Below are 25634 nucleotides of genomic sequence, written 5' to 3'. Positions count from 1 at the left end.
CAGAGCATTCAGCAGTACGCATTTTTTCCATAGCAGTGCATTGTGACAAAGATTTCAGTTAAAACGCGTTAAGTGTGAAAGGTGCCAAAGGAAAACATGGGCATTACTTTGAAAATCAGTTTTCTTTCCGTTTTAACTGAGAGCAACTGATTAAGTGAAAAAGGGCCCTTATCCCCGTTGCATCAGACATGTCACAGATGGCATGCAATGCTATCTATGACACATCCCCCACTTCCATCTGCTCTTAGGAAAGATTGTGCAGGACAGGATTTTGCATTCCATCAATGCAGTGGACACCTCATGTTGTATCTGAATGGATCATATGCCTTAAAAAGGATCCACCATGTCCATTCCATGAAATGGACCATGTTAAGCCCTTGTTTGAACCTAGTTCATTTTTTGTTTATATCACGTTGCTGTTGGTGTTGCAGATAAAGTGTGTGCCAATAAAAGGTTAACATGCTCAGTTACGTAAGATTAAAATCCTCATCATTGTAAGATAAACCTACCTATGTATAATTTCATCAGTTAAGGACCCTGATGGGCACAGATCACATTTGATTCCTCTTGATCCTTGCAAACCATCTGCGGTGTTGAAATTCTGTTATGCCTCAATATAATAATGTACAGCGTTATCTTTCCCACTCTACTGTTTTGTACTATTTGACTTGCAAATGATGGTATGTGCTACAGAGCTAAGCATCTCTCGAGGCAAATGTGCCACATGGAGTTTTGTTTTAGAGAAAAATGAATAATAATACTGTGATGAATTATGTTTCAACATTTGATGTCATTGCTATTCAGCAGAGATAAGACAACAGTTCTCTTTTATACAAGGGTTGCTTAAAGGGAAGCTAAAGTGAGAGGGATATGGAGGCCATCATATTTATTTCCTTTTAAACAATACAAGTCCTCTGCCTCTAATACTTTGTCATAGACCCTGAACAAGCATGCAGACCAGATGTTTCTAACTGGATTAGTTGCATGTTTTAGGTGTGTCATGACACTACCACAGCCAAACAGATCAGCGGGGCTGCCAGGCAACTGGTTTTGATTGAAAGGAAATAAATATGACAGCCTCCTTGTATGTCTCGCTTCAGGTTCCGTGTGACTGTTCTAACAGATGCATAGGGGAGGTTGTGATATATTGTAAGGAACAGTCCACTTATAAATTCTTAGTAAACCTTCGGCCCATCAGCACAAAGCAGGTACCTTCTGGTTCAGTGGGTTGCGTGCCTGGTTCAACTTTGAGGAAAAAGTTAGTGGCAAAAGACATTAGAGATCGCGCAAACCTCAGATTTTAGGTCCGCGAACGTGAACTTCCGCAAAAGTTCGTGAACCAGCGAACTCGGCGAACCGCAATAGACTTTAACGGGCAGGCGAAGTTGAAAAACTACAGACACTGTTTCTGGCCACAAAAGTGATGGAAAAGATGTTTCAAGGGATCTAACACCTGGAGGTGAGCATGGCGGAGTGGGATACACGCCAAAAGTCCCTGGGAAAATTACGTATTTGACGTAGAGCAGGGTTATAATCCCTAAAGGGCAGAAATCACACTGCATTCGTAAATTGGAGGCATAAAGTGCTTGAAACATCTTGCGTGTGTATACATGGATCAGCAGGTAGTGTAAGTAGTGTACTGCTTCACACTGACAGACCAAACTCACAGTGTAACGCACTGCAAACAGCTGTTTGTGTAGTGATGGACGTGCTGGACTGGTGTGCACAGTGACGAGAGTGCAGGCGATGGCGTTGTGACTGTCCAGCTGATCAAATTTGGTCTGTCCACAATATTATCTTGTGTGCCCCCCCCCCCAACACACTCATATGGGTCATTGCTTCATTGTGATATGCAAGCCTCTTCACCGTGGCAATGTAACGATCGCGAAGTGGAATGGACACATGCACATGCTTTTTGTTTTGTTGTTGCAGCTGCAGTTCAGCCAGAAAAATTAGGCAGGCATGTACATGCTCCAGAAAAATTATTATTCTTTTTGGTAGCGGCCGCCTGGAGTCCACCTGGAGTCCTTGACCCTGTTGGTGGTGGCGCAGAAGGCAGTCAAGCGGCCTGCAAGCAGAGATGCTGTGTGGGGACTGACTTAGCCTTGGGGCGGGCAACAGCTGCCGGTAGGCAGAGATGCTGTGTGTGGGGACTGACTTAGTCTTCGGGCGGGCAGTAGCCCTCCGGGATCCATGCCTCATTCATTTTGATATAGGTGAGGGACTGAACACTTTTTTTTAGATATAGGCGACTTCTCTTCTCACTGACAATGCCTCAAGCTGCGCTGAAGGTCCTTTCTAGGATGCTTGAGGCAGAGCAAGCCAGAAGTTGGATGGCAAATTGTGGCAGCTCTGGCCACAGGTCAAGCCTGCGCACCCAGTAGTCCAGGGGTTCATCACTGCTCAGACTTTCGATGGTTCTTTCTCTACCATTGTTAAAGCTTACATCTGTTTTTTTAAATTACTTTTTCTGCTGTCTGTGCAGTTCCTTCGACGAGAATCTGTTATGGAGGGCAAATCTGCCATTCATTCAACTGTGTGATAAACTTTCCATGGTACTTTCTCAGTACCGTGGTGACCACGGGTAACAGGCAAGAATACCGGGTTCGATTCCGGTCCGGAATGGTAGCCTGAGAAACTGCTACCACCACACATCCAAGGAAGGACCCAATGTGCTGTATAAGTAATGTACCTGCCCTGACCGTGCTTTGCAGACCAGGCATCTGTGGTCAACGCTGTGTGTCAGAGATGACACCACTTGCCTTTCAACATCACAGTACAGTCTGGGTATAACCCTTTTAGAAAAATAATTACGACCTGGTATCTTCCACTGTGGTGCCCCAATCGCCACAAATTTTCGGAATGCCTCAGTCCACCAGCTGGTATGGTAACAGCTGGCCAGCTAACAGTTCCACTAAGCCAGCTGTCAGATGCCGGGCAAGGGGGTGACTGGCAGACATTAGCTTCTTCCGCTCAAAGATTTCCTTAACCTCCCTGGTGCTAAGCCCGAGCTGAGCTCGGGCTATGCCGCGCAGGAGGATTTCTCCGGCTCTACTGGGGCGATTCGCCCCATTCAAAGTGCTGTGCGCGCAGCCAGCACTTTGCTAGCCGCGCGCACAGCTTGATCGCCGCCGCTCTGCGGCGATCGCCCGCACGCAGCGGCGAAAGAGGCCCCCCCCCGCCAGAGCCCTGCGCTGCCCGGACCAATGAGTTCCGGGCAGCGCTATGGGCTGGATCGGGTGCGCCTGACGTCAGGACATCGGCTGACGTCCATGACGTCATCCCGATCGTCGCCATGGCGACAGGAGAAGCCAAACAGGGGAACGCATTATATACGCGCTCCCCTGTTTGCTATTAGTGCCGGCGACGATCGCACTAGAGGGACACATGCGCCCTCTAGTGGTGTTTCATGTAGCTACCACTCTGGTAGCTTTACATGAAACAAAAAAAAAAATTAAAAAAAAGGATTTTTGCCAATTTGGCAAAAAAAATTAACCGCCAGGGAGGTTAATGGACACCTGGCTGCTATGGGCAGAGAAGCAGGAACTGCTCAAGGTGAGAGGCGGAGTGGAGGAGGGTGGCTGTGAAGGTGAAAGGGATAAAATGGCTGAAGATGCTGCACCTGAAGGAGGTGGTATTATACCACTGACTGGTATAATACAGTGTGCAGTCAGACAGATGAAGTGAAAGGTATGCACTGACTGGACTAATACAGTGTGCAGTCACAGAGATGCAGTGAAAGGTATGCACTGACTGGTATAATACAATGTGTGGTCACAGATGCAGTGAAAGGTATGCACTGACTGGTATAATACAGTGTGAAGTCACACAGATGCAGTGAAAGGTATGCAACGACTAGTATAATACAGTGTGCAGTCACACAGATGCAGTGAAAGGTATGCAACGACTAGTATAATACAGTGTGCAGTCACACAGATGCAGTGAAAGGTATGCACTGACTGGTATAATACAGTGTGAAGTCACACAGATGCAGTGAAAGGTATGCACTGACTGGTATATAAAACAGTGTGCAGTCACTGGTATAATAGTGTGCTGGGCCTGGCACAGTATAGCAAGGGCCACCTGCAACAGACAGGGCTGTATATGCAGTCAGTGTCGGTGGCACACAAAAAAAAAACACATCACAAGAACATTAGCTCTCAAAAGAGCTTCCTTGGGGTGCTTTTTAGCAACAAATATCAGCAAGGATCAAGCTAACAAGACCTAACTAACGCTTTCCCTATCTCTGCAGCAATCTCTCTCCCTTCTCTCACTAAGCAGGCAGCAGATAGAGTGAGAAGATGGCCGACGCAGCAGCGTTTTTATAGGGGGGGGGGGGGCGGGGGTCCAGGAGGGAGTGCTGCCTGATTGGCTGCCATGTGTCTGCTGACTGTGATGTAGAGGGTCAAAGTTTAGCCCAATGATGTGGTATAGGGGGCGGGTCAAACTCGCTATGTGTTCGCGGTTTGCTGCGAACACAAACCGCTCGGATTCACGTGAACAAGTTCGCCAGCAAACCGTTCGGGCCATCTCTAAAAGACATTCAGTAGCTGTAGTGGGTAGTAGACTAGACACAGGATTCTGGGAAATATAAAACCAGAATGCTAGCAATGAATGTATTGCTGAAGTGCATAAGAAGGGGGTTGCGAGCGTTGTAAAAACAATACAGTAGTTTCAGGCTCAGCCGGCGCCACCATAGGCCATAATAGGAATTACGGCTATAGCAGCACTCAACAAGTGATTTGGGCGCCATCAAAACACGGAGCACAGATTGGTCTAAAAACACTGTTATTCGGTCGCCAGCTGGAAAACAAATTACATTTTTCCCCACTATCCACGGCAATCTGGAGGGGGAATAGTAATTAACGCCGCCGGGACTTGCACAGAGGAGCAGGGTAAGCCTTTTAACCGCTTTTACCCAGCAGCCAAATCTCCCAGCGGTAGTTTAATAGGTATGCAGGATGTTGACAAAAGGTGACCACAGGTAAAGGGTAGTGTTTAGTTGCCAGTTATTGGGTAGAGGAAGTTGGCTTTAGAGTTACATAACTCAGGCAGAAGTTTATATGAAGGCTTGGGTTAAGCATCATAATTGGGGTTTACACAACAAGGATGTGTTGGGGTTAGGTGTTATGAAGGAGCTTTATATGTTAAGGTGATTCCATGGGGTTGAAAAGCAACACCAGCAGTGAAAACAGTGATGCAAAGCCGATCTAACAAAGTATGAGCAGTCCATTTTTCTTATAGTCTGCCTGCCCCCTCACCAAATCTACATTGCTGATCCCCCTCCTCTTTACCTTTTTTACCAGCCATTAAATTAGTTGCACCCTGGATTTTCCTGTATACCTTTACTGATGGTCCTCTGCCAATATCTGTACAGCTCTCAGCCACTTCTGCTGTTACTTGAAAGCTGCACCAGAATGATATTAACCTTTCTGATCCTCACCTCTTCGATACACATTGTGAGACCTAGAGCAATTAGCTTGCATGGCAAGCGGTGAAGGCAGATCTGCCATGGTGGGAACTGATCAATCTCCATCTTGGCTTTTCAGTAAGAGCAGTGCCCCAGACCTTTTTATCCCTGCACCTGTTTCTCCCTGCTCTGCTGCATTCACTAATCTTCAGTGCAAAAAACTGCAGAAACACTGGTTGCAAATCCGTAAACAAAACAGAAATCTCACCCAAACTGTGATTCATTATTTTCATGTACACAGCGGAGAGGAATGGCAGCACATCTAAACCAAGCTGCACCCGACTGCACCCGTGCAGCTTGGTTTAGATGCACTGCCATTCCTCTCTACGGTGTTCAAAAATGTAAGTTCTATCTTTCTATTGTGTAAAAAACCTGGAAGGGTGTGTGCGGTCCATGCTGCACCCCTTCCTCCATTTTAATGGCTAGCTTCTCCCAGGTCAACACCTTTGTTTGCTTGTCAATTTTTTGAGTAATTTCAAACAGAACGTAGGGCTGTGTGCAGTCCGCAATGCACCCCTTCCTCCATTTCAATGTCTAGTTGCTAGGGTCCCTTCTGACATGATGACCTCATTGCGGTGGAAGGGTCTAGTACGAAATCCTTTGCATGCAAATTTTCATCCTCCTTTAGGTGTTTAGCACCTGTCTCAACTGTAATCAGTACAAATATGTTTGTGGCTAGCACCTATCAAGGTAGTTGTCTGATGTGCAGTGACTCCAGGCACTTGTGCACACTCAAGTGTCTCCAATATGCAATTCACTGTCGAGTCAGTACCATCCTGTAAAAATCAGCTCTTAAAGGGAACCTAAACTGAGAAGGATATGGATTTTTCCTTTTAAAATAATACCAGTTGCCTGACTCTCCTGCTGATCTTGTGTCTCTAATACTTTTAGCCACATCCCCTCAATAAGCATGCAGATCAGGTGCTCTGACCGAAGCACCTGATCTGAAGCTGCATGCTTGTTTCAGGTGTGATTCAGCCACTATTGCAGCCAAAGAGATCAGCATGACTGCCAAGCAACTGGTATTGTTTAAAAGGAAATATCCATAGCCCTCTCAGTTTAAAGGAATACTATCGATTGAAACGACTTTTTTTTTAATACTCTATATTAGTGTACACATTACCACTAGTGCTAGGGGCACTTTATTTATTTACCCAGGTCTCTCTCTCGCTATCCCTGCTTAAAAATTAATTTCTCACACAGCTCATAGTAGTTTGGGTCACCCTGAGCTGCTTGGTTACTCTGTCACACAACTCACAAATATATTTCACTGTGTCACTCACAGCATGCAGGAGACATGAGGAGAAACAGGCTGATCTGAGGTGGTAACAGGTAACTAAATGAGCTGTAATATTGCTGGAATATAACTAGCTATAACACTAGTCTGTGTTTACACTCAGACTGGCTGCCTGCTTGTGGTGATTCACTCCAGGCTGCATCCACTTTACAAGCTGCTGAGAGGGGCAGTCTACAATTAGCATTATTAGTATCTTTATCAGTCAAGAGAAGCAAAGATAATAAACACACATTGCTAGAATCTTTAACCCCTTACCACCATATCAATAAGAATATTTCAGCAAGGTGATAATTAAACTATAAACTGAGGAGTTGATAGCAACTCCCCTGTGCAGAGACATGGTCTAGCCCTCTGGGAGCAGTCAGTATTAGATACATTTTGTATCCAACACTGACGCCAAAACTGACGGAGGATTTTACAGCTGAGAGGAACAGCTGTGTGAGGAATCAAATCGCTCCTAGTACTTGTCCTAATGTGTGCTACAACATACAGCATTTAAAAATAAATGCATACATTGAAAGTATTCCTTTAAGTTCCTTTTAAGGCCCGGTTCACATTAGCATTTAAAAATGGTCCATGAATGGATCGAAACAGATTGGAACTGATCCAATGTTAACCTATGGATCCGTTCACATCTGTCCGCTCAAACGGGAGCCTTTCTGCACAATCCGCTGAATGGACCGCAAGTTTCCTGCAGCACCAATTTTTCCGGACTGTTGAGCCTAGCAAACGGAAACAAAAGCCAAAGTGCTGCATTGGGGGCAATAAGAAAACGAAAAGTTTCTTCACACCAGTGGAGAAACGGACCATTCTAAATAGAAAAATACACTTGGGGGGGGGAACTGAACTGAGAAGGGAGTGGCAACGGAGTGAAAACTGATCCAATCGACCAGTGATCAGATCAGTTTTCACAGATCCATTTGCACTTCAGTGCAAGTGTGAACCGGGCCTTATATCATAAAAAAATTTGTAGTGGAGAAGAAAAAAAGATGGAGCACCAGCTCTGCTTATTAGGTTTATTGCGGACACTTTGGCAATACAGGCATACCAGTTTAAGGGATAGGTGTGGATACCGGCCTAACAACCGTTTCGCAGCTCCTGCTGCTTTCTCAAAGGCAACAGAGGTATCAATTGAGAAAGCAGCAGGAGCTGCGAAACGGCTGTTAGGCCGGTATCCACACCTATCCCTTAAACTGGTATGCCTGTATTGCCAAAGTGTCCGCAATAAACCTAATAAGCAGAGCTGGTGCTCCATCTTTTTTTCTTCTCCACTACAAATCTGATCAAGTCACTGTGAGCACAACTCTAAGGAAAAGGAGCGAACACTTTGAGTCTGTGGTCAGCCAGCACCTGGTGCCAACCATCTCTAGTCTCTATTGCAAAATCATAAAAAAATGTTTCCTGCATTTAAATACAGAGAACCTCATGTTTTTAGATTTTTAATAATGAGTTTACTTGATGGTGCTGACTCATCTGGAATGAGTGGAGTTGTGTCTTTAAGAGGCCTTGCAGCTCTATGCAGATAATGTCAGTCAGGTGCAGCTTGGTTTAGATGCGCTGCCATTCCTCTCTACTGTGTACAAAATGTACATTCTATCTTTCCATTGATATCATGTGTAGCAGCTTGATTTGTGCTGATTCTGGAGCCGATCTCCTTCATATCCGGCATCTCCCCCCTAGTAACGCTGCCCCTGCCTCCTCCTTCCTTATCTTTCTGAATTACGGCTTTCATCCGTTCCTATGAGCTGCTCCTTCCCTCTTCTTGCAGTCAGTTTCTAAATCGTACAAAAATAACAAATGAGAAAGAACATGAAAAGTGAACATATGCTGTGTGATTCCGTGTGGAGATAAACCATGGTTGTTTTGCTGACCTAAAGTAGTCAGCAGCTGAACTGGTTGCGCTGGCAACAATTAGGAAGCTTTAAATGCATCTTACAAATTATACTATTGATATAAAAGATCTTCAGCAACAAACACACAGTTGCTAACTTACAGCTAGAGCAATCTCCTGCCTTTATCTGGTCAGCAAACGCCAGTCAGACAATCGGGTGTACTGTCATACACCCTTTGCCTGCTGTACCAAATCTAGCAGGAATTGCATAAATTAGCATTCAGGTGAGAGGCTTCGGTTGGATGCAATCGTAGATTGCATCGTTTTACAGGGACACCCCGTGTAGGCACATCTCCCACACGGTCCCCTCCCTAACCACTCACCTGTCAACCACATCCTGGAAACTGCAAAAAAGAAATTTAAAATCACAAACACTGGTCCGCACGACAGCCGGGGGCCCCAGGTCTCTCTCACTAGCTGGGGCCTCCAAACCACCATGCGATACCTAGAGGGAAGTGAGGGCAAGCCCTGGACCTCTCACCTCCAGGGAACTAGTGAGAGAGACCTGGGGCCCCCGGCTGTCGTTCGGACCAGTGTTTGTGATTATAAAAGGTCTTCAGGTTAAACCGTTCCAGCTCAGTTGTACACATCGCTATTGTGTTCCCTTTTTGAAAGCCCTTTACATTTTTCAATACATCCAGTCACTTAACTGTATTTATTCCCACCAGTGGATTTTTTTTTTAAATATCTGTCAGGCATGCAAAACCATTTTCTTGCTAGACATTTAGTACAAATCCATTTTCTGGCTAAGCATCAGGGCCATAATCATTTATTTCTTGCTGTAAAATTCACAATACTATGTCATATTTTTTCACAGCTGCCCTCCGAGCTTCTGGAAGGGGGGAAGAAAATCTATTTATTTGTTTTTCCATCTTTCATGTCCTTGCGTGTATTGCAATCTCTCATCTATGGACATTAAAAAATATCAGTGGAAGTAACCGAGGGAAATCTTTCTGCATGCTTCTGTCCATAGCGCTGCGTACCTGTCACTGGCTTCTGATAAGGATTAGAGCAGTAAACCATTAGAATTATTCTACAGGGCCAAGTGGAAACTGCTGAGTGTGGTGACCAAAAGCATTCAATCACAATTCCAAGAGCTCAAGTTTAGAATTCAGAGTTGTACCAGCTAATACATTTTGCCATTTATTTTTATTTTATTTATTTAATTTTTTAGTAATTTTTATTAAAAAGTTAAATCCATACAACAATATAGGCCATCTGGATCCGTACAATTACATTAATACAACAGTAAAACGCTTGACAATTAGCAATATGAAGAAAAGTCAAGATGGATTAGGTTAATCTCCTCCCCCACCCCCACCTGTTATAAAGTGTGAACAAGTCCTGCTACAAGTCTGCTTCTGAAGTATTTTTGGCAGTCCAACAGTTGTACACCCAACGGGTTTTTTTACACATATCCAGCATTTTAGAACCTCAAAGTATTCTTTCCTTAGAGATTGCACGCACAAGATCTCTGCAGATAAAACACTGTTAAGATATGAAATGTTGGATTTGTTTGAATAAACCTTGCTTGGTTTGCATCGGTTGGAGTGCCGGCAGTATATGTTATTCACATGACTTTGGTGTTGCCATCCAAATTACTGCTAAATGCCCACATTAAGGAGGGCAGGATCATGTTTAACCACTTACTGCACCATGTGCAGTGTAATCATGGCCCGGAAAAACTTCACTTGAAGTCCCAGGGCTGTGAATATTCGTCTTCAGTGGCAGGTGCCGCTGCTTGCACCAGCGCGCTCCCGTCGCCAACCGTTAGCGGGGAGAACTCAGTTCCCATTCATTAATCTAAGTCCCTGTGTCAATGAACTTCGGCATCCATAAAAAAATGCATAAAGAGTTACATTAGGGACTGAACTTTTTTAATATGTATGTCAAGAGGGTATATTACTGTTTTTTTTAAAGGGACTCCGAGTAGTGCAGAAACTATGGAAAGATGCATATCATTTTAAAGCTCTCTTTCTCCTCTTTCCAATGATATATAAACCACCACCCTACGTCTTTTAGTTTTCGCTATTTTCGCGATTGAAATTGCCGCGGCCGCGATTTCGATCGCGAAAATAGAGAAAACTAAAAGGTGTAGGGCAACGATTTAGGTGTCGTCAGAAAGAGGAGAAAGAGAGCTTTAAAATGATATCCATCAAGCCATAGTTATATTGTATTACACAGGACGACACTTTCCCCAGTGTCAGGAGCTCCATTCTGCTGAATGCAGCTGCTGACTTTGACAAAAAGTCGCCCTGTGTAATACAATATAACTATGGAAAGATGGATATCATTTTAAAGCTCTATTTCTCCTCTTTCTGACAACACCTAAATCGTTGCCCTATGCCTTTTAGTTTTCTCTATTTTCGCGATCGAAATCGCGGCCGCTGTAATTTCAATCGCGAAAATAGCGAAAACTAAAAGGCGTAGGGTGGCGGTTTATATATCATTGGAAAGAGGAGAAAGAGAGCTTTAAAATGATGTGCATCTTTCCATAGTTTCTGCACTGCTCGGAGTCCCTTTAATGTATTTATTTATGGGCTTGTTATTAGTGACGGAGGCAAAACTGAAAACATTTTTATTCCCAAATAACATATTGGCGCCATACATTGTCCTAGGGCAGGGGTGTCGAACTCAAATACAAAGTGGGCCGAAACTGAGCACTGGGACTTAGCCGTGGACCAACCTCAATATCCACTAGCCACATTTCTCCCTTATAAAGTTCCCTGGTGTCTAATTGCTCCCATCTAACTCCTATACAGTTCCCTGGTGTCTAGTGGTCCTCCTCCCTCCCACATACAGTTCCCTGGTGTCTAGTGCTTTCCCCCTACCTCCCCCATATGGCTTCCCTGGTGTTCTAGAGATTCACCTCCAATATAGCGTCCCTGGTGTTCTAGAGAGGGCCAAACATAATGCAAAGTGGAGAGATCCCTTGAGGGTCAAATTTAATGGTTTTGAGGGCCAGATTTGGCCCGCAGGCCGAAGTTTGACATATATGTCCTAGGGAAATATTTTAAATGTTGCAATAACCAGGACAAATGGGCAAATAAAATGTGTGGGTTTTATCCACAGTACAACGTTTTATTTTAAAACTAAAAAGGCCAAAAACTGAGAAATGAATTTTTTCATTTTTTTATTTCAATTTAACCACTTTAGGATCCTTGATACGCATATCCACGCCCCTTTAAACGTCATGTGCGGATCAGGGGGGTAGATATGCGTACTGCTGCCTTACCGTCGCATTCACGATCCCTGCGCTGTTTTCCGCCGATCCACCATCGCCGCCCCCTCCATCTGTGATCAGGATGTGAGAATCTTTTGATTCTCAATCCCGATCACCGTTCCCGTGTCTTTGGAGAGCTTATTAACATCGCATAAGCTCTCAGACCCAACACTTCTGTGTTAGGCTGTGTTCTATTAATAGAAACACGGTCTCAATAGCACCATCTTGTGGCCAAAAAGTAAAATACACCTATTTATGCCACTATACTGTTTTCCATAGAAAGTTTATTATTATTATTATTTTATTTTTTTTTATTACTTTTAACCCCTTCCATCCCTCCCCCACAGTTACAGAAATAAAACACTTGTTAAAACATTTTTTTTTAAATTACATTTAAATTTTTTTTTACATAAATAGTTACCTTAGGGACTTTTGTAATACGGATGTCATGAGAGTATATTTTTTCAAAAAAAGTTCTTGTAATAAGTGAAAAAGTATTAAAAATCCCTAAATGGAAAAATGCTCCTTCATTTCCAGTTAAAATATTATCACCATACATTGTACTAGGGACACAATTTAAACGTTGTAATAAACCGGACAAATGGGCAAATAAGATGTGTGGGTTTTATGTACCAAAGCACATTTTATTTTAAAACTGTAATGGCTGAAAAATGAGAAATAATTTTTTTTCCCTTATTATTCCCTTTACAATGCATATAAAATAAAATAATTCAGAGCAAAAACTACCACCCAAAGAAAGCATAATTTGTGGTGAAAAAAAAATATATAGATCATTTCAGTGTAAGTAACAAGAAAGTTATCGCTGAATGAATGGGAGGAGCGCTGAAATGTGAAAGTTGTTTTGGTTTTTAAGGGGAAAAACCTGTGATCCTGAAGTGGTTAAAATGCATTTAGAATAAAATAATTCTTAGCATAATGTACCTCCCAAAGAAAGTCTAATTGGTGGGAAAAAACAAGATATAGATCATTTTGTTGTGCTTAGTAGTGATTGGTGAAAGAATGGGAGGAGTGCTGACAGGGGAAAATTGCTCTGGTCCTAAAGAGGTAAAAAACCCTCAGTGTTAAAGTGGTTAATATTGATATATACAGTACCTCCTTATGTAAACACATTCTGTTTTAAAGAGAATCTGTATTGTTAAAATCATGCAAAAGTAAACATACCAGTGCGTTAGGGGACATCTCCTATTCCCCTCTGTCACAATTTTGCCGCTCCCCGTCGCATTAAAAGTAGTCAAAAACAGTTTTAAAAAGTTTGTTTATAAACAAACAAAATGGCCACCAAAACAGGAAGTAGGTTGATGTACAGTATGTCCACACATAGAAAATACATCCATACACAAGCAGGCTGTATACAGCCTTCCTTTTGAATCTCAAGAGATCATTTGTGTGTTTACCTTCTGTCCCCCTGCAGCTCTCATCCACTGAATACTAGTGACAGGCTGTGAGGCTGATCGTTTCTTCCTGCAGACAGCTCTGCCCGGTGTCTTAATTCCTTAATTATTTCACTGAAGCTAAGGCCCGGTTCACACTGCAGGTGTTGCCCTCCGGATTTCGGCAATGTGTGCAGGAGGCAGACATGCACGACATCAGAAAGTGCATAGACTGCACTGTCTGATGTTCACACTGCATGTATTCCGGACATGTGCGGTCCGGGAACGCATGCTGCACGCATTTTTTAACAAAACATGCGGCTGACCCATTCACTTTCAGTGAATGGTATCAGCCACGGAACGCATACAAACACAGATAGTGTGCGTTTGTACGCGTTGCATTCTGAACGCACGGCCATCCGCATTTGATGATGTGAACGGGGCCTAACTGATAACCTTGCTTGCTGCTCGACTAATTATCAGAATGTCTTATAATTCAGTATTTGCAAATCAATGCAGTGAAAGTTCTCTGCTACCCCATAGATAGAGCAAAAGCATCAGTGCTTTATTTACTCTGTCAAATACAGCTCAAGACAATCTGATCATTTTAGAGTGGACATCTTTTCAATTAGTTTCTGAGAGAAGTGGAAGTTTGTATCATCAACTTTTTAAGTAACTTAAAAAGTCATATCTTTTTATTTATTAGTTTTATGCTATATTTAACGTTTTAGACCAGAGGTGATATTTTATTTTCATACCATTTTAACTTTATCAGGATTTACACTGTTTTGTTTTGAATTTAGTTGGGCTTTACAATGCACACAGCACTCAATTTCTTGGTCCTTCTTTACATAAGCAATACACACCTATTTGATTAGATCCTGTTTAGTTAGTTTTATTGCTATGTGGCTTTAGGATTGAGGGACATAGCTAAACTCTCCATAATCAGGAAGTACAGTACGTTTCTGTAGTAAATGCTATTTGATGATATAACTGCCTACAAGTTTTCTGGAATGATGTACGTTGGTATACCTTAATTAGGTTTGTCATGTATATGAAATAGAATAGTTATTTCTGCTTTAAAGTATGGGTTGTGTTGTTGTTTTTTTACATTTTTAAAACTATTTTTCGTTTGTTCTTTTTAGCCAACTGCTGACCCACCCAATCGCCCGCCAGATGCTGTAGCAAGTGATGTCACGACTCTTGACCAGGTATAGATTGTGCACCTTTTTTCAGCTATATACAATAAACCTGTTTTTCATTACGGTATAGATTAACAGTCAAGTTCTGCTCTCAATTTATGTAATCTGCTTGGAGGTTCTGAAATAATGCGGATGAGAACTACTTTTTTTGATGACTAATGTGTACTTTAAGTACCATTCAGCTTTGAGTGTATCACTTAGTGGGCCTATAATAGTATGTTCTAGTAAAAAGGTTTGTTATGCCGCATGTGGCCTGAGAGCCAAATTGCTGAGAGAAAGCATGTGAACGCCTTTAGCTCTGCCTTTGTGAAACATAATGGCCATGTGCTGTTTAGATTTTTATTACTGAAGTATGACTGCAGTTTCACTAACTTCTCTGGATTCTTTTAAGTGCACAACCGGTATTTTAACTCCTTCAAGACTGAGGACATATCCTACCATAAAGAAAACGGAGCCGAAGTAAGAAAAGGAAATGAAACTTATCTGGGGTTTCCTCCATCCCCATGGACACCGTTGCCTCACTCGTCTTCCTCCCCAGCCACTCCATTATTCTGTAATTTTGCTTTGTATTAGGTTCCAGTGGCGCTAGTCGGGATCTACTATGCATGCTCTACCCGCCCTGCTCTCCCATCACCGGGAGCAGTCTGCAGCTGTGGAGATAGTACTCTCCAGGACGCTCCTGGTGATGGGGGCTCAGTAGCGCATGACGCAGTGGACCCTGACTAGCACAACTGCAGTCCTAATACCGGGCAAGATGGCAGATTAATGGAGTGGCCATGGAGGAAGAAGAGGGAGGCTATGGTGTACATGGGGCTGGAGGAAGCCCCAAGTAAATGTCAATTCTTACTTCAACTCAGGTACCCTTTAGTGATGAGATCAACCTCTGCACTTCTTTTTGGGGAAAGGAATGCAGGTGGAGAGTGGAGGATTCCATTCTCTGTTAGAGAGCTCCATGAAGCTGACCACCCCTCCACCCCCCTCCACTCAGCACAAATGAAGATTCCATCCTGTTTGGTTAGTGCTACGTTTACGCCCATTTGTGCTGCTTTCGTTTTGAAGATAACAATTATTGTTTCCCAGACAATAACATCGCCCAGCCTCTCCATACAACAGCCTATGGACATGAAAATTATATTGTTGGATCTTTTATAGTTTTTGAGATCTTTAAAAAAAAAAAAAAAAAGTCCAACAAGCCTGTGTTCTTGGCAGAGGGTTTAAACTTATAAAAACGTATCTTCTTTTTTTATCTACACCCCATTTCCTCACTTTTCTACAGTAGTTGTTTTTTCTCATCTTTTTTTATCTTCTTCCCTTTCTCCTTTCATTTACCTGCTTCTCCAAACAGGATTATGCAACAGGCATAATCCAAGAGTCCCACTCCAGTTAACCAAGCATACTACCATACATGAGTTTGTTGGTGAATGTGTAAATATTTAATTAGTTGTCAAAGGTAAATGCAGTTTTCATTTCTGGGTAAGAGTGTGCACTGCATAATCCCTTGTATTAGCTGCGGCTTATTTTCAATACACATTTTTTTTTTTTTTTACTTGTGGATCTCACCTTAGGGAAATTTTCATACGTACATTACGGACTGTGTACTGTATGGATTGCACGGTCATAGGGGACTTGCAGCAGAACAGATGTTTGTTAGGATGGCAAGGAGGCAAGTAATTTTTAAGACTTCCTATACAAAGACCTTTTTTGGGCAATTTGAAAATGGATATTCAGATCTGGTATAGCTGACCTGGAGCCATAGAGGCTATGTACAGAATTTTATCCATTAGTCCCTGCAAGCGGAACTTGCTTTTTAACCACTTAAGCCCAACTGGACGAACATTCTCGTCCAGTTGGGCTGCGCACACTCCCACGGGCTGCACGCGCTCCCGCCGCCGGCCGTTAGCCCAGCGATCAATGAAAGGGATTATAGATTCCTTTCATTGATCGAAGCCCCCCGCAGAAAAGCGGACAGCGTCTCATCAGATGCTGCGGTTTTTCTGAGTATCAAAAAGTTCCCCGTCTTCATTCCTCTTCCTGGAAGCGTACGATCACGCTTCCAGGACTTTTTCACTGTGGCCATCTTGTGGCCAAATAGTAAAACTACATACACATCCATTTTTTAATAAATACATTTTTTTACGTTTATAATTAGCTGTTTATCTCCCACATCAAAAATTACCCACATACAATTTTTAATACAAAAAAAATTACAATAAAAAAAGAAACAAAACATAAATAGTTACCTAAGGGTCTGAACTTTTTAAATATACATGTCAAAGGAGTATATTAATATATATTTTTTTAATTATGGGCTGGTAAATAGTGATGGACGCAAATTGAAAAAATGCACCTTGACTTCCAAATAAAATACATTGTGATAGGAACATAATTTAAATGGTGTAATAAGCGGGACAAATGGGCAAATAAAATACATGGGCTTTAATTATGGTAGCATGTATTAATTTCAAACTATAATGGCCAAAAAATGAGAAATAATGATTTTTTTCAATTTCTGGGAATGCTGTAGATGTGATATACTTGGACTTTGCAAAGGCCTTTGACACTGTTCCCCACAAAAGTCTGGTGCAAAAGTTGAGGATGCAAGGACTGGGAAAGAGTCTGTGTACATGGATAGGGAACTGGCTAATGGACAGAAAACAAAGAGTTGTGGTCAATGGATCATACTCAAAATGGGAGACTGTTAGCAGTGGGGTACCACAGGGGTCTGTACTGGGTCCAGTGCTCTTCAATTTATTTATTAATGACCTAGTAGATGCAGTAGTGAGTGTTGCTATTTTTGCAGATGATACAAAATTGTGCAGAATCATCAACTCTCAGGAAGATAGTGTCATATTGCAACAGGATCTGGATAGGATGGCTATATGGTCACATACATGGCAGATGAAATTCAGTGTTAAAAAATGTAAAGTCATGCATTTTGGACGTACTAATGGTCTAGCACCATACAAAATAAATGGGATACAGTTGGGGACATCAAACTTGGAGAAGGACTTAGGAGTACTCATCGACAACAAGTTAAATAATCGTACTCAATGCCAAGCAGCTGCAGCTAAAGCTAACAAAATTTTGGGATGCATTAAAAGGGAAATAAAAACTCGAGATGCTAGCATAATATTGCCCCTGTTTAACTCTCTAGTAAGGCCACATCTGGAATATGGAATTCAGTTCTGGGCACCACATTACAAAAAAGATATTGCAGTTTTAGAGCAGGTGCAGAGACGAGCTACAAAATTGATACGTGGGATGGAAGGTCTCACTTATCAAGAAAGGTTAGATAAACTGGGTTTATTTAGTCTAGAGAAAAGATGCCTTAGAGGGGATCTAATTAACATGTATAAATACATCAGAGGGCAATATAATAGCTTGGCAGATGAGCTTTTTGTCCCTAGGCCTTCTCAAAGGACTAGAGGACATGATCTGCGCATGGAGGAATTTTAGCCATTTATTTAGGAAAGGGTTCTTTACAGTAAGAGTGATTAAGATGTGGAATGCATTGCCACAGGAAGTCGTTATGGCAAACTCTATACCTGCATTTAAAGGGGGCTTAGATGCTTTCCTTGCGTTGAAAGACATCCATGGCTACAATTACTAGGTAATGCCTAATGATGTTGATCCAGGGATTTTATCTGATTGCCATCTGGAGTCGGGAAGTAATTTTTCCCTTTAGGGGCTAATTGGACCATAACTTGTAAGGGTTTTTTCGCCTTCCTCTGGATCAACAGGGATATGTGAGGGAGCAGGCTGGTGTTGTACTTTATACTGGTTGAACTCGATGGACGTATGTCTTTTTTCAACCAAAATAACTATGTAACTATGTAAATCTACCGCACAGAGACAGCCAGGGGAGGGCCAGTGATCAGCTGCTGTAAGCTGGAAAAAAAACCCAAACACTTTAGGCCGGTAAATTAAATGCGGAAATCTTTGTGAATTGCCATTTCTTGACATTTCCAGAGGTAATTACCGCACAAGTCGGTCATTTACTTCACTAGTTGGGAACTGTGATTTTCTGTGCGGAGATAGTAAACCTATATGAATTGTACCCTGGGAAGGGGATCGGTAAAATCAGCTGTTTTCAGCATCACCAAATGCGGTAATGCTTTGTGAATAGAGCCTAATGTAGCTGAAAATCCAAAATTTCTCTCGTAGTGATGAACAAAAGACTCTCCTACTGAGCCAATTAGCCCCACCGAGGAGGCAGAAGTTGGGATTAGCAATTGCCTTTTAGCAGCTGAATTATTTAACCAGTAGTTTTATTAATTGCTCACTGATTTGCTAGCCCCAGCACCTTACTCCTGGATGGTGCTGATGAGCCTGTTAGAAGTTTTCTCTCGTCTATGCTTCCTAAATCTGTGTAAATCTATATGGACACATAAGTCTTGTACGTTATCAGAACGTGACTTCATTTTTGACGAGGGACTTAGCAATAGAACTTCTCCAAGTGAGTAGTTTTTCATCATGGACTTGCCATTTTTTATTTTGGCAGTAACTTAGTGACCCTCTAAACTCTTTTTTTCTTATTTCTTTATTTGTTTATCAATATTTATAGACATCGACCAAAACTGCTACTGCAGACACCACTAAGTAAGAGCACAGAGATGCATACCAACAAGAATGCAGCATCCTGCGTCAGAAACTAGCTAGTGAAATGCACAGTGCTGTCCATACGTAGGCGGAATGATAATGTCATTAATGAGGTATTCTATTTTTGCTGGGTTTTCACAGACTCTGAATGACAAACTGGGATGTAATCTAGCCGCTTAGACGCACCTGGCTGTTTCCCTACGTCAGAGCATCTTGTGAAGGCAATACATCTGGCTGAGCTGCATGCCAAGCTTACCAGGGGCTGCATCCCTACACTTTCAAAGGATGCTGCTCTGTTTGACATAAATTTTCTTTAATGTTTGATAAGAAAATTTAAAAACTGCATATGCAAGAATCCAGTCAAAATGAGCTGTCCTTTTTATTCCATCTGCTCAGCAGGATAGTGGTCTAGACCCCATCTCAGAGAAACGTTAAGAAAAGCAAAATAAGGACGATGTAGAAGTAAATCCTATCTAATTGGGATCATCAAGCTTGAGTAATCTATTATATTTAGATAAAATGTGGCTAATTGGCAGCTGCACTGTTAAAACCTTGTTCGGAAGAGAGCAGCATCGCTGAGAAGGTCTATACGGCAATTAGTTGTGCAGGTAAATTGTTTAAACTCAGCCAACTCACTCCTTCGAAGTTTGTATTACAGAAGCTTGTATTGTTAATAGTCCTATTTTTGTAATGGGGGGGGGGGGGGAGGAATGAGATTCTTCTCTTTAGAATATATAGGAAAGCTAAATGTGCTTTGAAAAACTGACATAAAATCAGCGCTAAAATCTTTATGTATAGCAGAGTGCCCCACAGGCTCCTTCCTATCTGTGTCTGCACTTTGAAAAGAATCTGCCATATTCTCATAGCATTTCAATATTATAATAATGGTTCATGTATATGGTCAGAGCATGTTTTAGCCTTTAGCCCTTAGCCTTGGTTCACACATAAATCTGCACATTTCCGATCTGGTCCACTACTGTCTTGTCAGATCTGCATCATTTTTCTATCAGCTTTACTTGACTGGATCGGAAATGTGCACCTTTTATGTGTGAACACAGCCATAGAGACACATACAAAACCAATTCCAACTGTCAAAATACTGACAGGACTGGGCACTTTTTTATGTTTGAACCAAGATGCACTTGACAAGGTTGTCAACAACCTATGTACAATCATGTTTTAGGTTCTGTCTCTACCGTTCCTCTCCTTTCTCTAACATGAGCCCTTATATAATTCACTTTTTCTCCCAAGTTTTGTCTCAGGAGGCCTCAATTCACTAAGTTTATGCTGGAGATAATAAGGCAAGAGAAACTTGCCTCCACACAGTGAGAGAGTTATCTTATCTCCTCATTCCTTAAGTTACCTCCTCTGTAGTGATTTTCACACGCAGTTAATTAAAATGTTAGAATTCTGGAGTTATTTTAAGGATATTTTAAGACAGAAGAGTTGACTTTAGGTTTGCCTGAGGTAAAATGTTTCCTGAATACTACATGCCTCGTCACCATGGTGATAACTATAGAAACGTTATTAAAGACAGGAGATAAGCTTAGTGAATTGAGGCCAATATGTTATTTTCTGTCTAAAATGCATATTCAGCACTCTGCGATTGAAAAATGCCAAAAAGTAGGAGAAAAATTACTGTCAAAATTATTCTTTGTGTTTTCTTGCTTGCTGGTCACTTAAAAGGCATTTTACTGATAAAGTGTGAAAGTACCATCTAACAGAAAACTTAGGAGAAAAGGTGAATTAAATATGGGCCACAGATTACTGCTTCCCCGGCCTTAGAATTCAACAAGACAGTGACATTCACCTTTTGATTAGCCTTTTAGTGTTTATCCCATCTACACAATTGCTCCTTATTGTAACGATCGGTGTAACACAGAGAGGATCTGATTATCGGTGATCTGCAGTATCACCGAGAATACAGATATATACCCGATTATTGATGATCTGCAGTATCACCGATAATCAGATATATCTCTAACCTCTGGGCACCTGAGTAATAAGAGTGTTTGGTGCAACAGTAATACTTTGAGGAGAGCACCCGTATTGAGGGTGCAAGGCAGTAAGGGTACTGCCCAAAGAACAGGCTCCTTCCAAAAGCCTGAGGCTCCCCAAGGGGAGGAGTCAGGCTGAGAACGGGAAGGACCAGAGTGTGGGTGACACCAATGGTGGAGTGTCACTGACAGATCTGTGAACTATCTCCAAACAGAGGAGATAGTTCTCGAGGTCGGACAAGCCAGGTCGGCAACAGACAGACAGATAAGGTACAGAGGAAGGAGACAGACTCGGAATCCTAAGGCTAGCAAGGTTTGGCAACGGAGTATCCGATATAGCGAAGTACCAAATCAGAAATCAGAAGTGAGGTCAGGAAGGCAGAAGGTCATAACAAATAATCAACAATGTCTAGTCTATGGGTGTGAGCTCCTTGATCATCAACACCCTGGAACTAGTCTGAAGTATAACAGGATGGTAAAGCTAATTCCTAGTCTTGGGTGTGAGCTCCGTAGTCATCAACACCCTGGAACTAGTCTGAATGATAACACAGATAATACACAGTATTCCTAGTCTTGGGTGTGAGCTCCGTAGTCATCAACACCCTGGAACTAGTCTGAATGATAACACAGATAATACACAGTATTCCTAGTCTTGGGTGTGAGCTCCGTAGTCATCAACACCCTGGAACTAGTCTAGAGAATAACACAGATACTGACAAACAGGTCTGAGTGCTACCACGTAGTGATCGCAACGGCAGACAACCAGAGAATGACCAGCACCCAGTATATATAGCAAAGCGCTCTCCAGCGCCTCCCCTAAGTGCTGGACCAATTTGAAGTGGTACTGCCATCAGCTGACCGGCTTGGTCAGCTGACTCCCTTCTGGCTGTCATATAAGTTCTGCCTCTCAGCGCGCGCGCGTCCTTCTGAACCTGTGTGGACTATCAGTCCCAGCCACACTAGACATGTGATGTAAAGCACCCGCCGCGCTGGACGTGGAAACCGCCGCACCGCTATCAAGGCATGCGGCGGTTTCTCCGCGTTTGGCCGTACTACTAGATGTAGGCCTACGCGTGCCAACCGCCGCGTTGGACGCGGAATCAGCCGCCTTGTTCTGAGTACACACGGCGGCTTTTCCGCGTTTTCTCACACTTATAGAATTTTTTGGGGGGTAGCATGTTATCTATTGAGTTTATTTACAATGGAATAAGGCTAAAGCTAAGTACCCACGCAAAGACTGAAAACTACCAATGAGTGAAGTTTCCACAATCTTTACCCCAAAGATCTTTAGCGATAGGATGTTAACAGCAATAGACCGCAAGTAGATTGCAAATGATAGGATTGTTAAATGAAGACGTATGCAGCAGGAAGTTCTATAGACTTTAGTAGAAAGATGGTTTAAAGATTGTTCCACACAGGGGACATTGACTGAATTGATCCAGTTAGATCAGTGGTTCCCAACCTTTTCCAGGTCGTGACACATCACGACAAACATTCAGATATCCGTGACACGTCACATCATGCCAAACATTCAGATATACATGACACGTCCCGTATGATAGAAAAGATTCAGTAACAATCTGCTGATGCTGCAGGCACAGTGAGGGGCTCAGTAACAATCTGCTGATGCTGCAGGCACAATGAGAGGCTCAGTAACAATATGCTGATGCTGCAGGCACACTGAGGGGCTCAGTAACAATCTGCTGATGCTGCAGGCACACTGAGGGGCTCAGTGACAATATGCTGATGCTGCAGGCACACTGAGGGGCTCAGTAACAATCTGCTGATGCTGCAGGCACAATGAGGGGCTCATTAACAATCTGCTGATGCTGCAGGCACAATGAGGGGCTCAGTAACAATCTGCTGATGCTGCAGGCACAATGAGGGGCTCAGTAACAATCTGATGATGCTGCAGGCACAATGAGGGACTCAGTAACAATCTGATGATGCTGCAGGCACAATGAAGGGCTCAGTAACAATCTGCTGATGCTGCAGGCACAATGAGGGGCTCAGTAACAATCTTCTGATGCTGCAGGCACAGTGAGGGGCTCAGAAAATCTGCTGATGCTGCAGGCACAATGAGGGGCTCAGTAACAATCTGCTGATGCTGCAGGCACAATGAGGGGCTCAGTAACAATCTGCTGATGCTGCAGGCACAGTGAGGGGCTCAGAAAATCTGCTGATGCTGCAGGCACAATGAGGGGCTCAGTAACAATCTGCTGATGCTGCAGGCACAATGAGGGGCTCAGTAACAATCTGCTGATGCTGCAGGCACAATGAGGGGCTCAGTAACAATCTACTGATGCTGCAGGCACAATGAGGGGCTCAGTAACAATCTGCTGATGCTGCAGGCACAATGAGGGGCTCAGTAACAATCTGCTGATGCTGCAGGCACACTGAGGGGCTCAGTAACAATCTGCTGATGCAGCAGGCACAATGAGGGGCTCAGTAACAATCTGCTGATGCCGCAGGCACAATGAGGGGCTCAGTAACAATCTTCTGATGCTGCAGGCACAATGAGGGGCTCAGTAACAATCTGCTGATGCTGCAGGCACAATGAGGGGCTCAGTAACAATCTGATGATGCTGCAGGCACAATGAGGGGTGCTCAGGTGTATAGTGGCCCCAGTATATGTACCCAGGTGTATAGTGGCCCCAGTATATGCAGCCAGGTGTATAGTGGCCCCAGTATATGCAGCCAGGTGTATAGTGGCCCCAGTATATGCAGCCAGGTGTATAGTGGCCCCAGTACATGCAGCCAGGTGTATAGTGGCCCCAGTACATGCAGCCAGGTGTATAGTGGCCCCAGTACATGCAGTCAGGTGTATAGTGGCCCCAGTACATGCAGCCAGGTGTATAGTGGCCCCAGTACATGCAGCCAGGTGTATAGTGGCCCCAGTACATGCAGCCAGGTGTATAGTGGCCCCAGTACATGCAGCCAGGTGTATAGTGGCCCCAGTACATGCAGCCAGGTGTATAGTGGCCCCAGTACATGCTGCCAGGTGTATAGTGGCCCCAGTACATGCTGCCAGGTGTATAGTGGCCCCAGTATATGCTGCCAGGTGTATAGTGGCCCCAGTATATGCAGCCAGGTGTATAGTGGCCCCAGTATATGCAGCCAGGTGTATAGTGGCCCCAGTATATGCAGCCAGGTGTATAGTGGCCCCAGTATATGCAGCCAGGTGTATAGTGGCCCCAGTATATGCAGCCAGGTGTATAGTGGCCCCAGTATATGCAGCCAGGTGTATAGTGGCCCCAGTATATGTACCCAGGTGTATAGTGGCCCCAGTATATGCAGCCAGGTGTATAGTGGCCACAGTATATGCAGCCAGGTGTATAGTGGCCCCAGTATATGCAGCCAGGTGTATAGTGGCCCCAGTATATGCAGCCAGGTGTATAGTGGCCCCAGTACATGTAGCCAGGTGTATAGTGGCCCCAGTACATGTAGCCAGGTGTATAGTGGCCCCAGTATATGCAGCCAGGTGTATAGTGGCCCCAGTATATGTACCCAGGTGTATAGTGGCCCCAGTATATGCAGCCAGGTGTATAGTGGCCACAGTATATGCAGCCAGGTGTATAGTGGCCCCAGTATATGCAGCCAGGTGTATAGTGGCCCCAGTATATGCAGCCAGGTGTATAGTGGCCCCAGTACATGTAGCCAGGTGTATAGTGGCCCCAGTACATGCAGCCAGGTGTATAGTGGCCCCAGTACATGCAGCCAGGTGTATAGTGGCCCCAGTACATGCAGCCAGGTGTATAGTGGCCCCAGTACATGCAGCCAGGTGTATAGTGGCCCCAGTACATGCAGCCAGGTGTATAGTGGCCCCAGTACATGCAGCCAGGTGTATAGTGGCCCCAGTACATGCAGCCAGGTGTATAGTGGCCCCAGTACATGCTGCCAGGTGTATAGTGGCCCCAGTATATGCTGCCAGGTGTATAGTGGCCCCAGTATATGCAGCCAGGTGTATAGTGGCCCCAGTATATGCAGCCAGGTGTATAGTGGCCCCAGTATATGCAGCCAGGTGTATAGTGGCCCCAGTATATGCAGCCAGGTGTATAGTGGCCCCAGTATATGTACCCCGGTGTATAGTGGCCCCAGTATATGCAGCCAGGTGTATAGTGGCCCCAGTATATGCAGCCAGGTGTATAGTGGCCCCAGTATATGCAGCCAGGTGTATAGTGGCCCCAGTATATGCAGCCAGGTGTATAGTGGCCCCAGTATATGCAGCCAGGTGTATAGTGGCCCCAGTATATGCAGCCAGGTGTATAGTGGCCCCAGTATATGCAGCCAGGTGTATAGTGGCCCCAGTATATGCAGCCAGGTGTATAGTGGCCCCAGTACATGCAGCCAGGTGTATAGTGGCCCCAGTACATGTAGCCAGGTGTATAGTGGCCCCAGTACATGTAGCCAGGTGTATAGTGGCCCCAGTACATGTAGCCAGGTGTATAGTGGCCCCAGTACATGTAGCCAGGTGTATAGTGGCCCCAGTACATGCAGCCAGGTGTATAGTGGCCCCAGTACATGCAGCCAGGTGTATAGTGGCCCCAGTACATGCAGCCAGGTG

The 25634-nt window shown here is 43.7% G+C and overlaps 1 protein-coding gene across 1 annotated transcript in view; it reads left to right on the top strand.

Moving 5' to 3' along the window:
• Positions 1–25634, top strand: part of HSD17B4 (hydroxysteroid 17-beta dehydrogenase 4) — a 396885-nt gene that overhangs the window by 243119 nt on the left and 128132 nt on the right. Inside the window, exon 17 of the mRNA XM_068247101.1 lies at positions 14418–14483. Coding sequence (XP_068103202.1) covers positions 14418–14483 — 66 coding nt within the window. The remainder of the gene's footprint in view (positions 1–14417; positions 14484–25634) is intronic.

This window comes from Hyperolius riggenbachi, chromosome 1 (assembly GCF_040937935.1).
Source record: "Hyperolius riggenbachi isolate aHypRig1 chromosome 1, aHypRig1.pri, whole genome shotgun sequence".
Classification (NCBI taxonomy): domain Eukaryota; kingdom Metazoa; phylum Chordata; class Amphibia; order Anura; family Hyperoliidae; genus Hyperolius; species Hyperolius riggenbachi.
The sequence above is the reverse complement of the archived record's forward strand: the minus strand, read 5'-3'. Positions and strand labels throughout refer to the sequence as shown.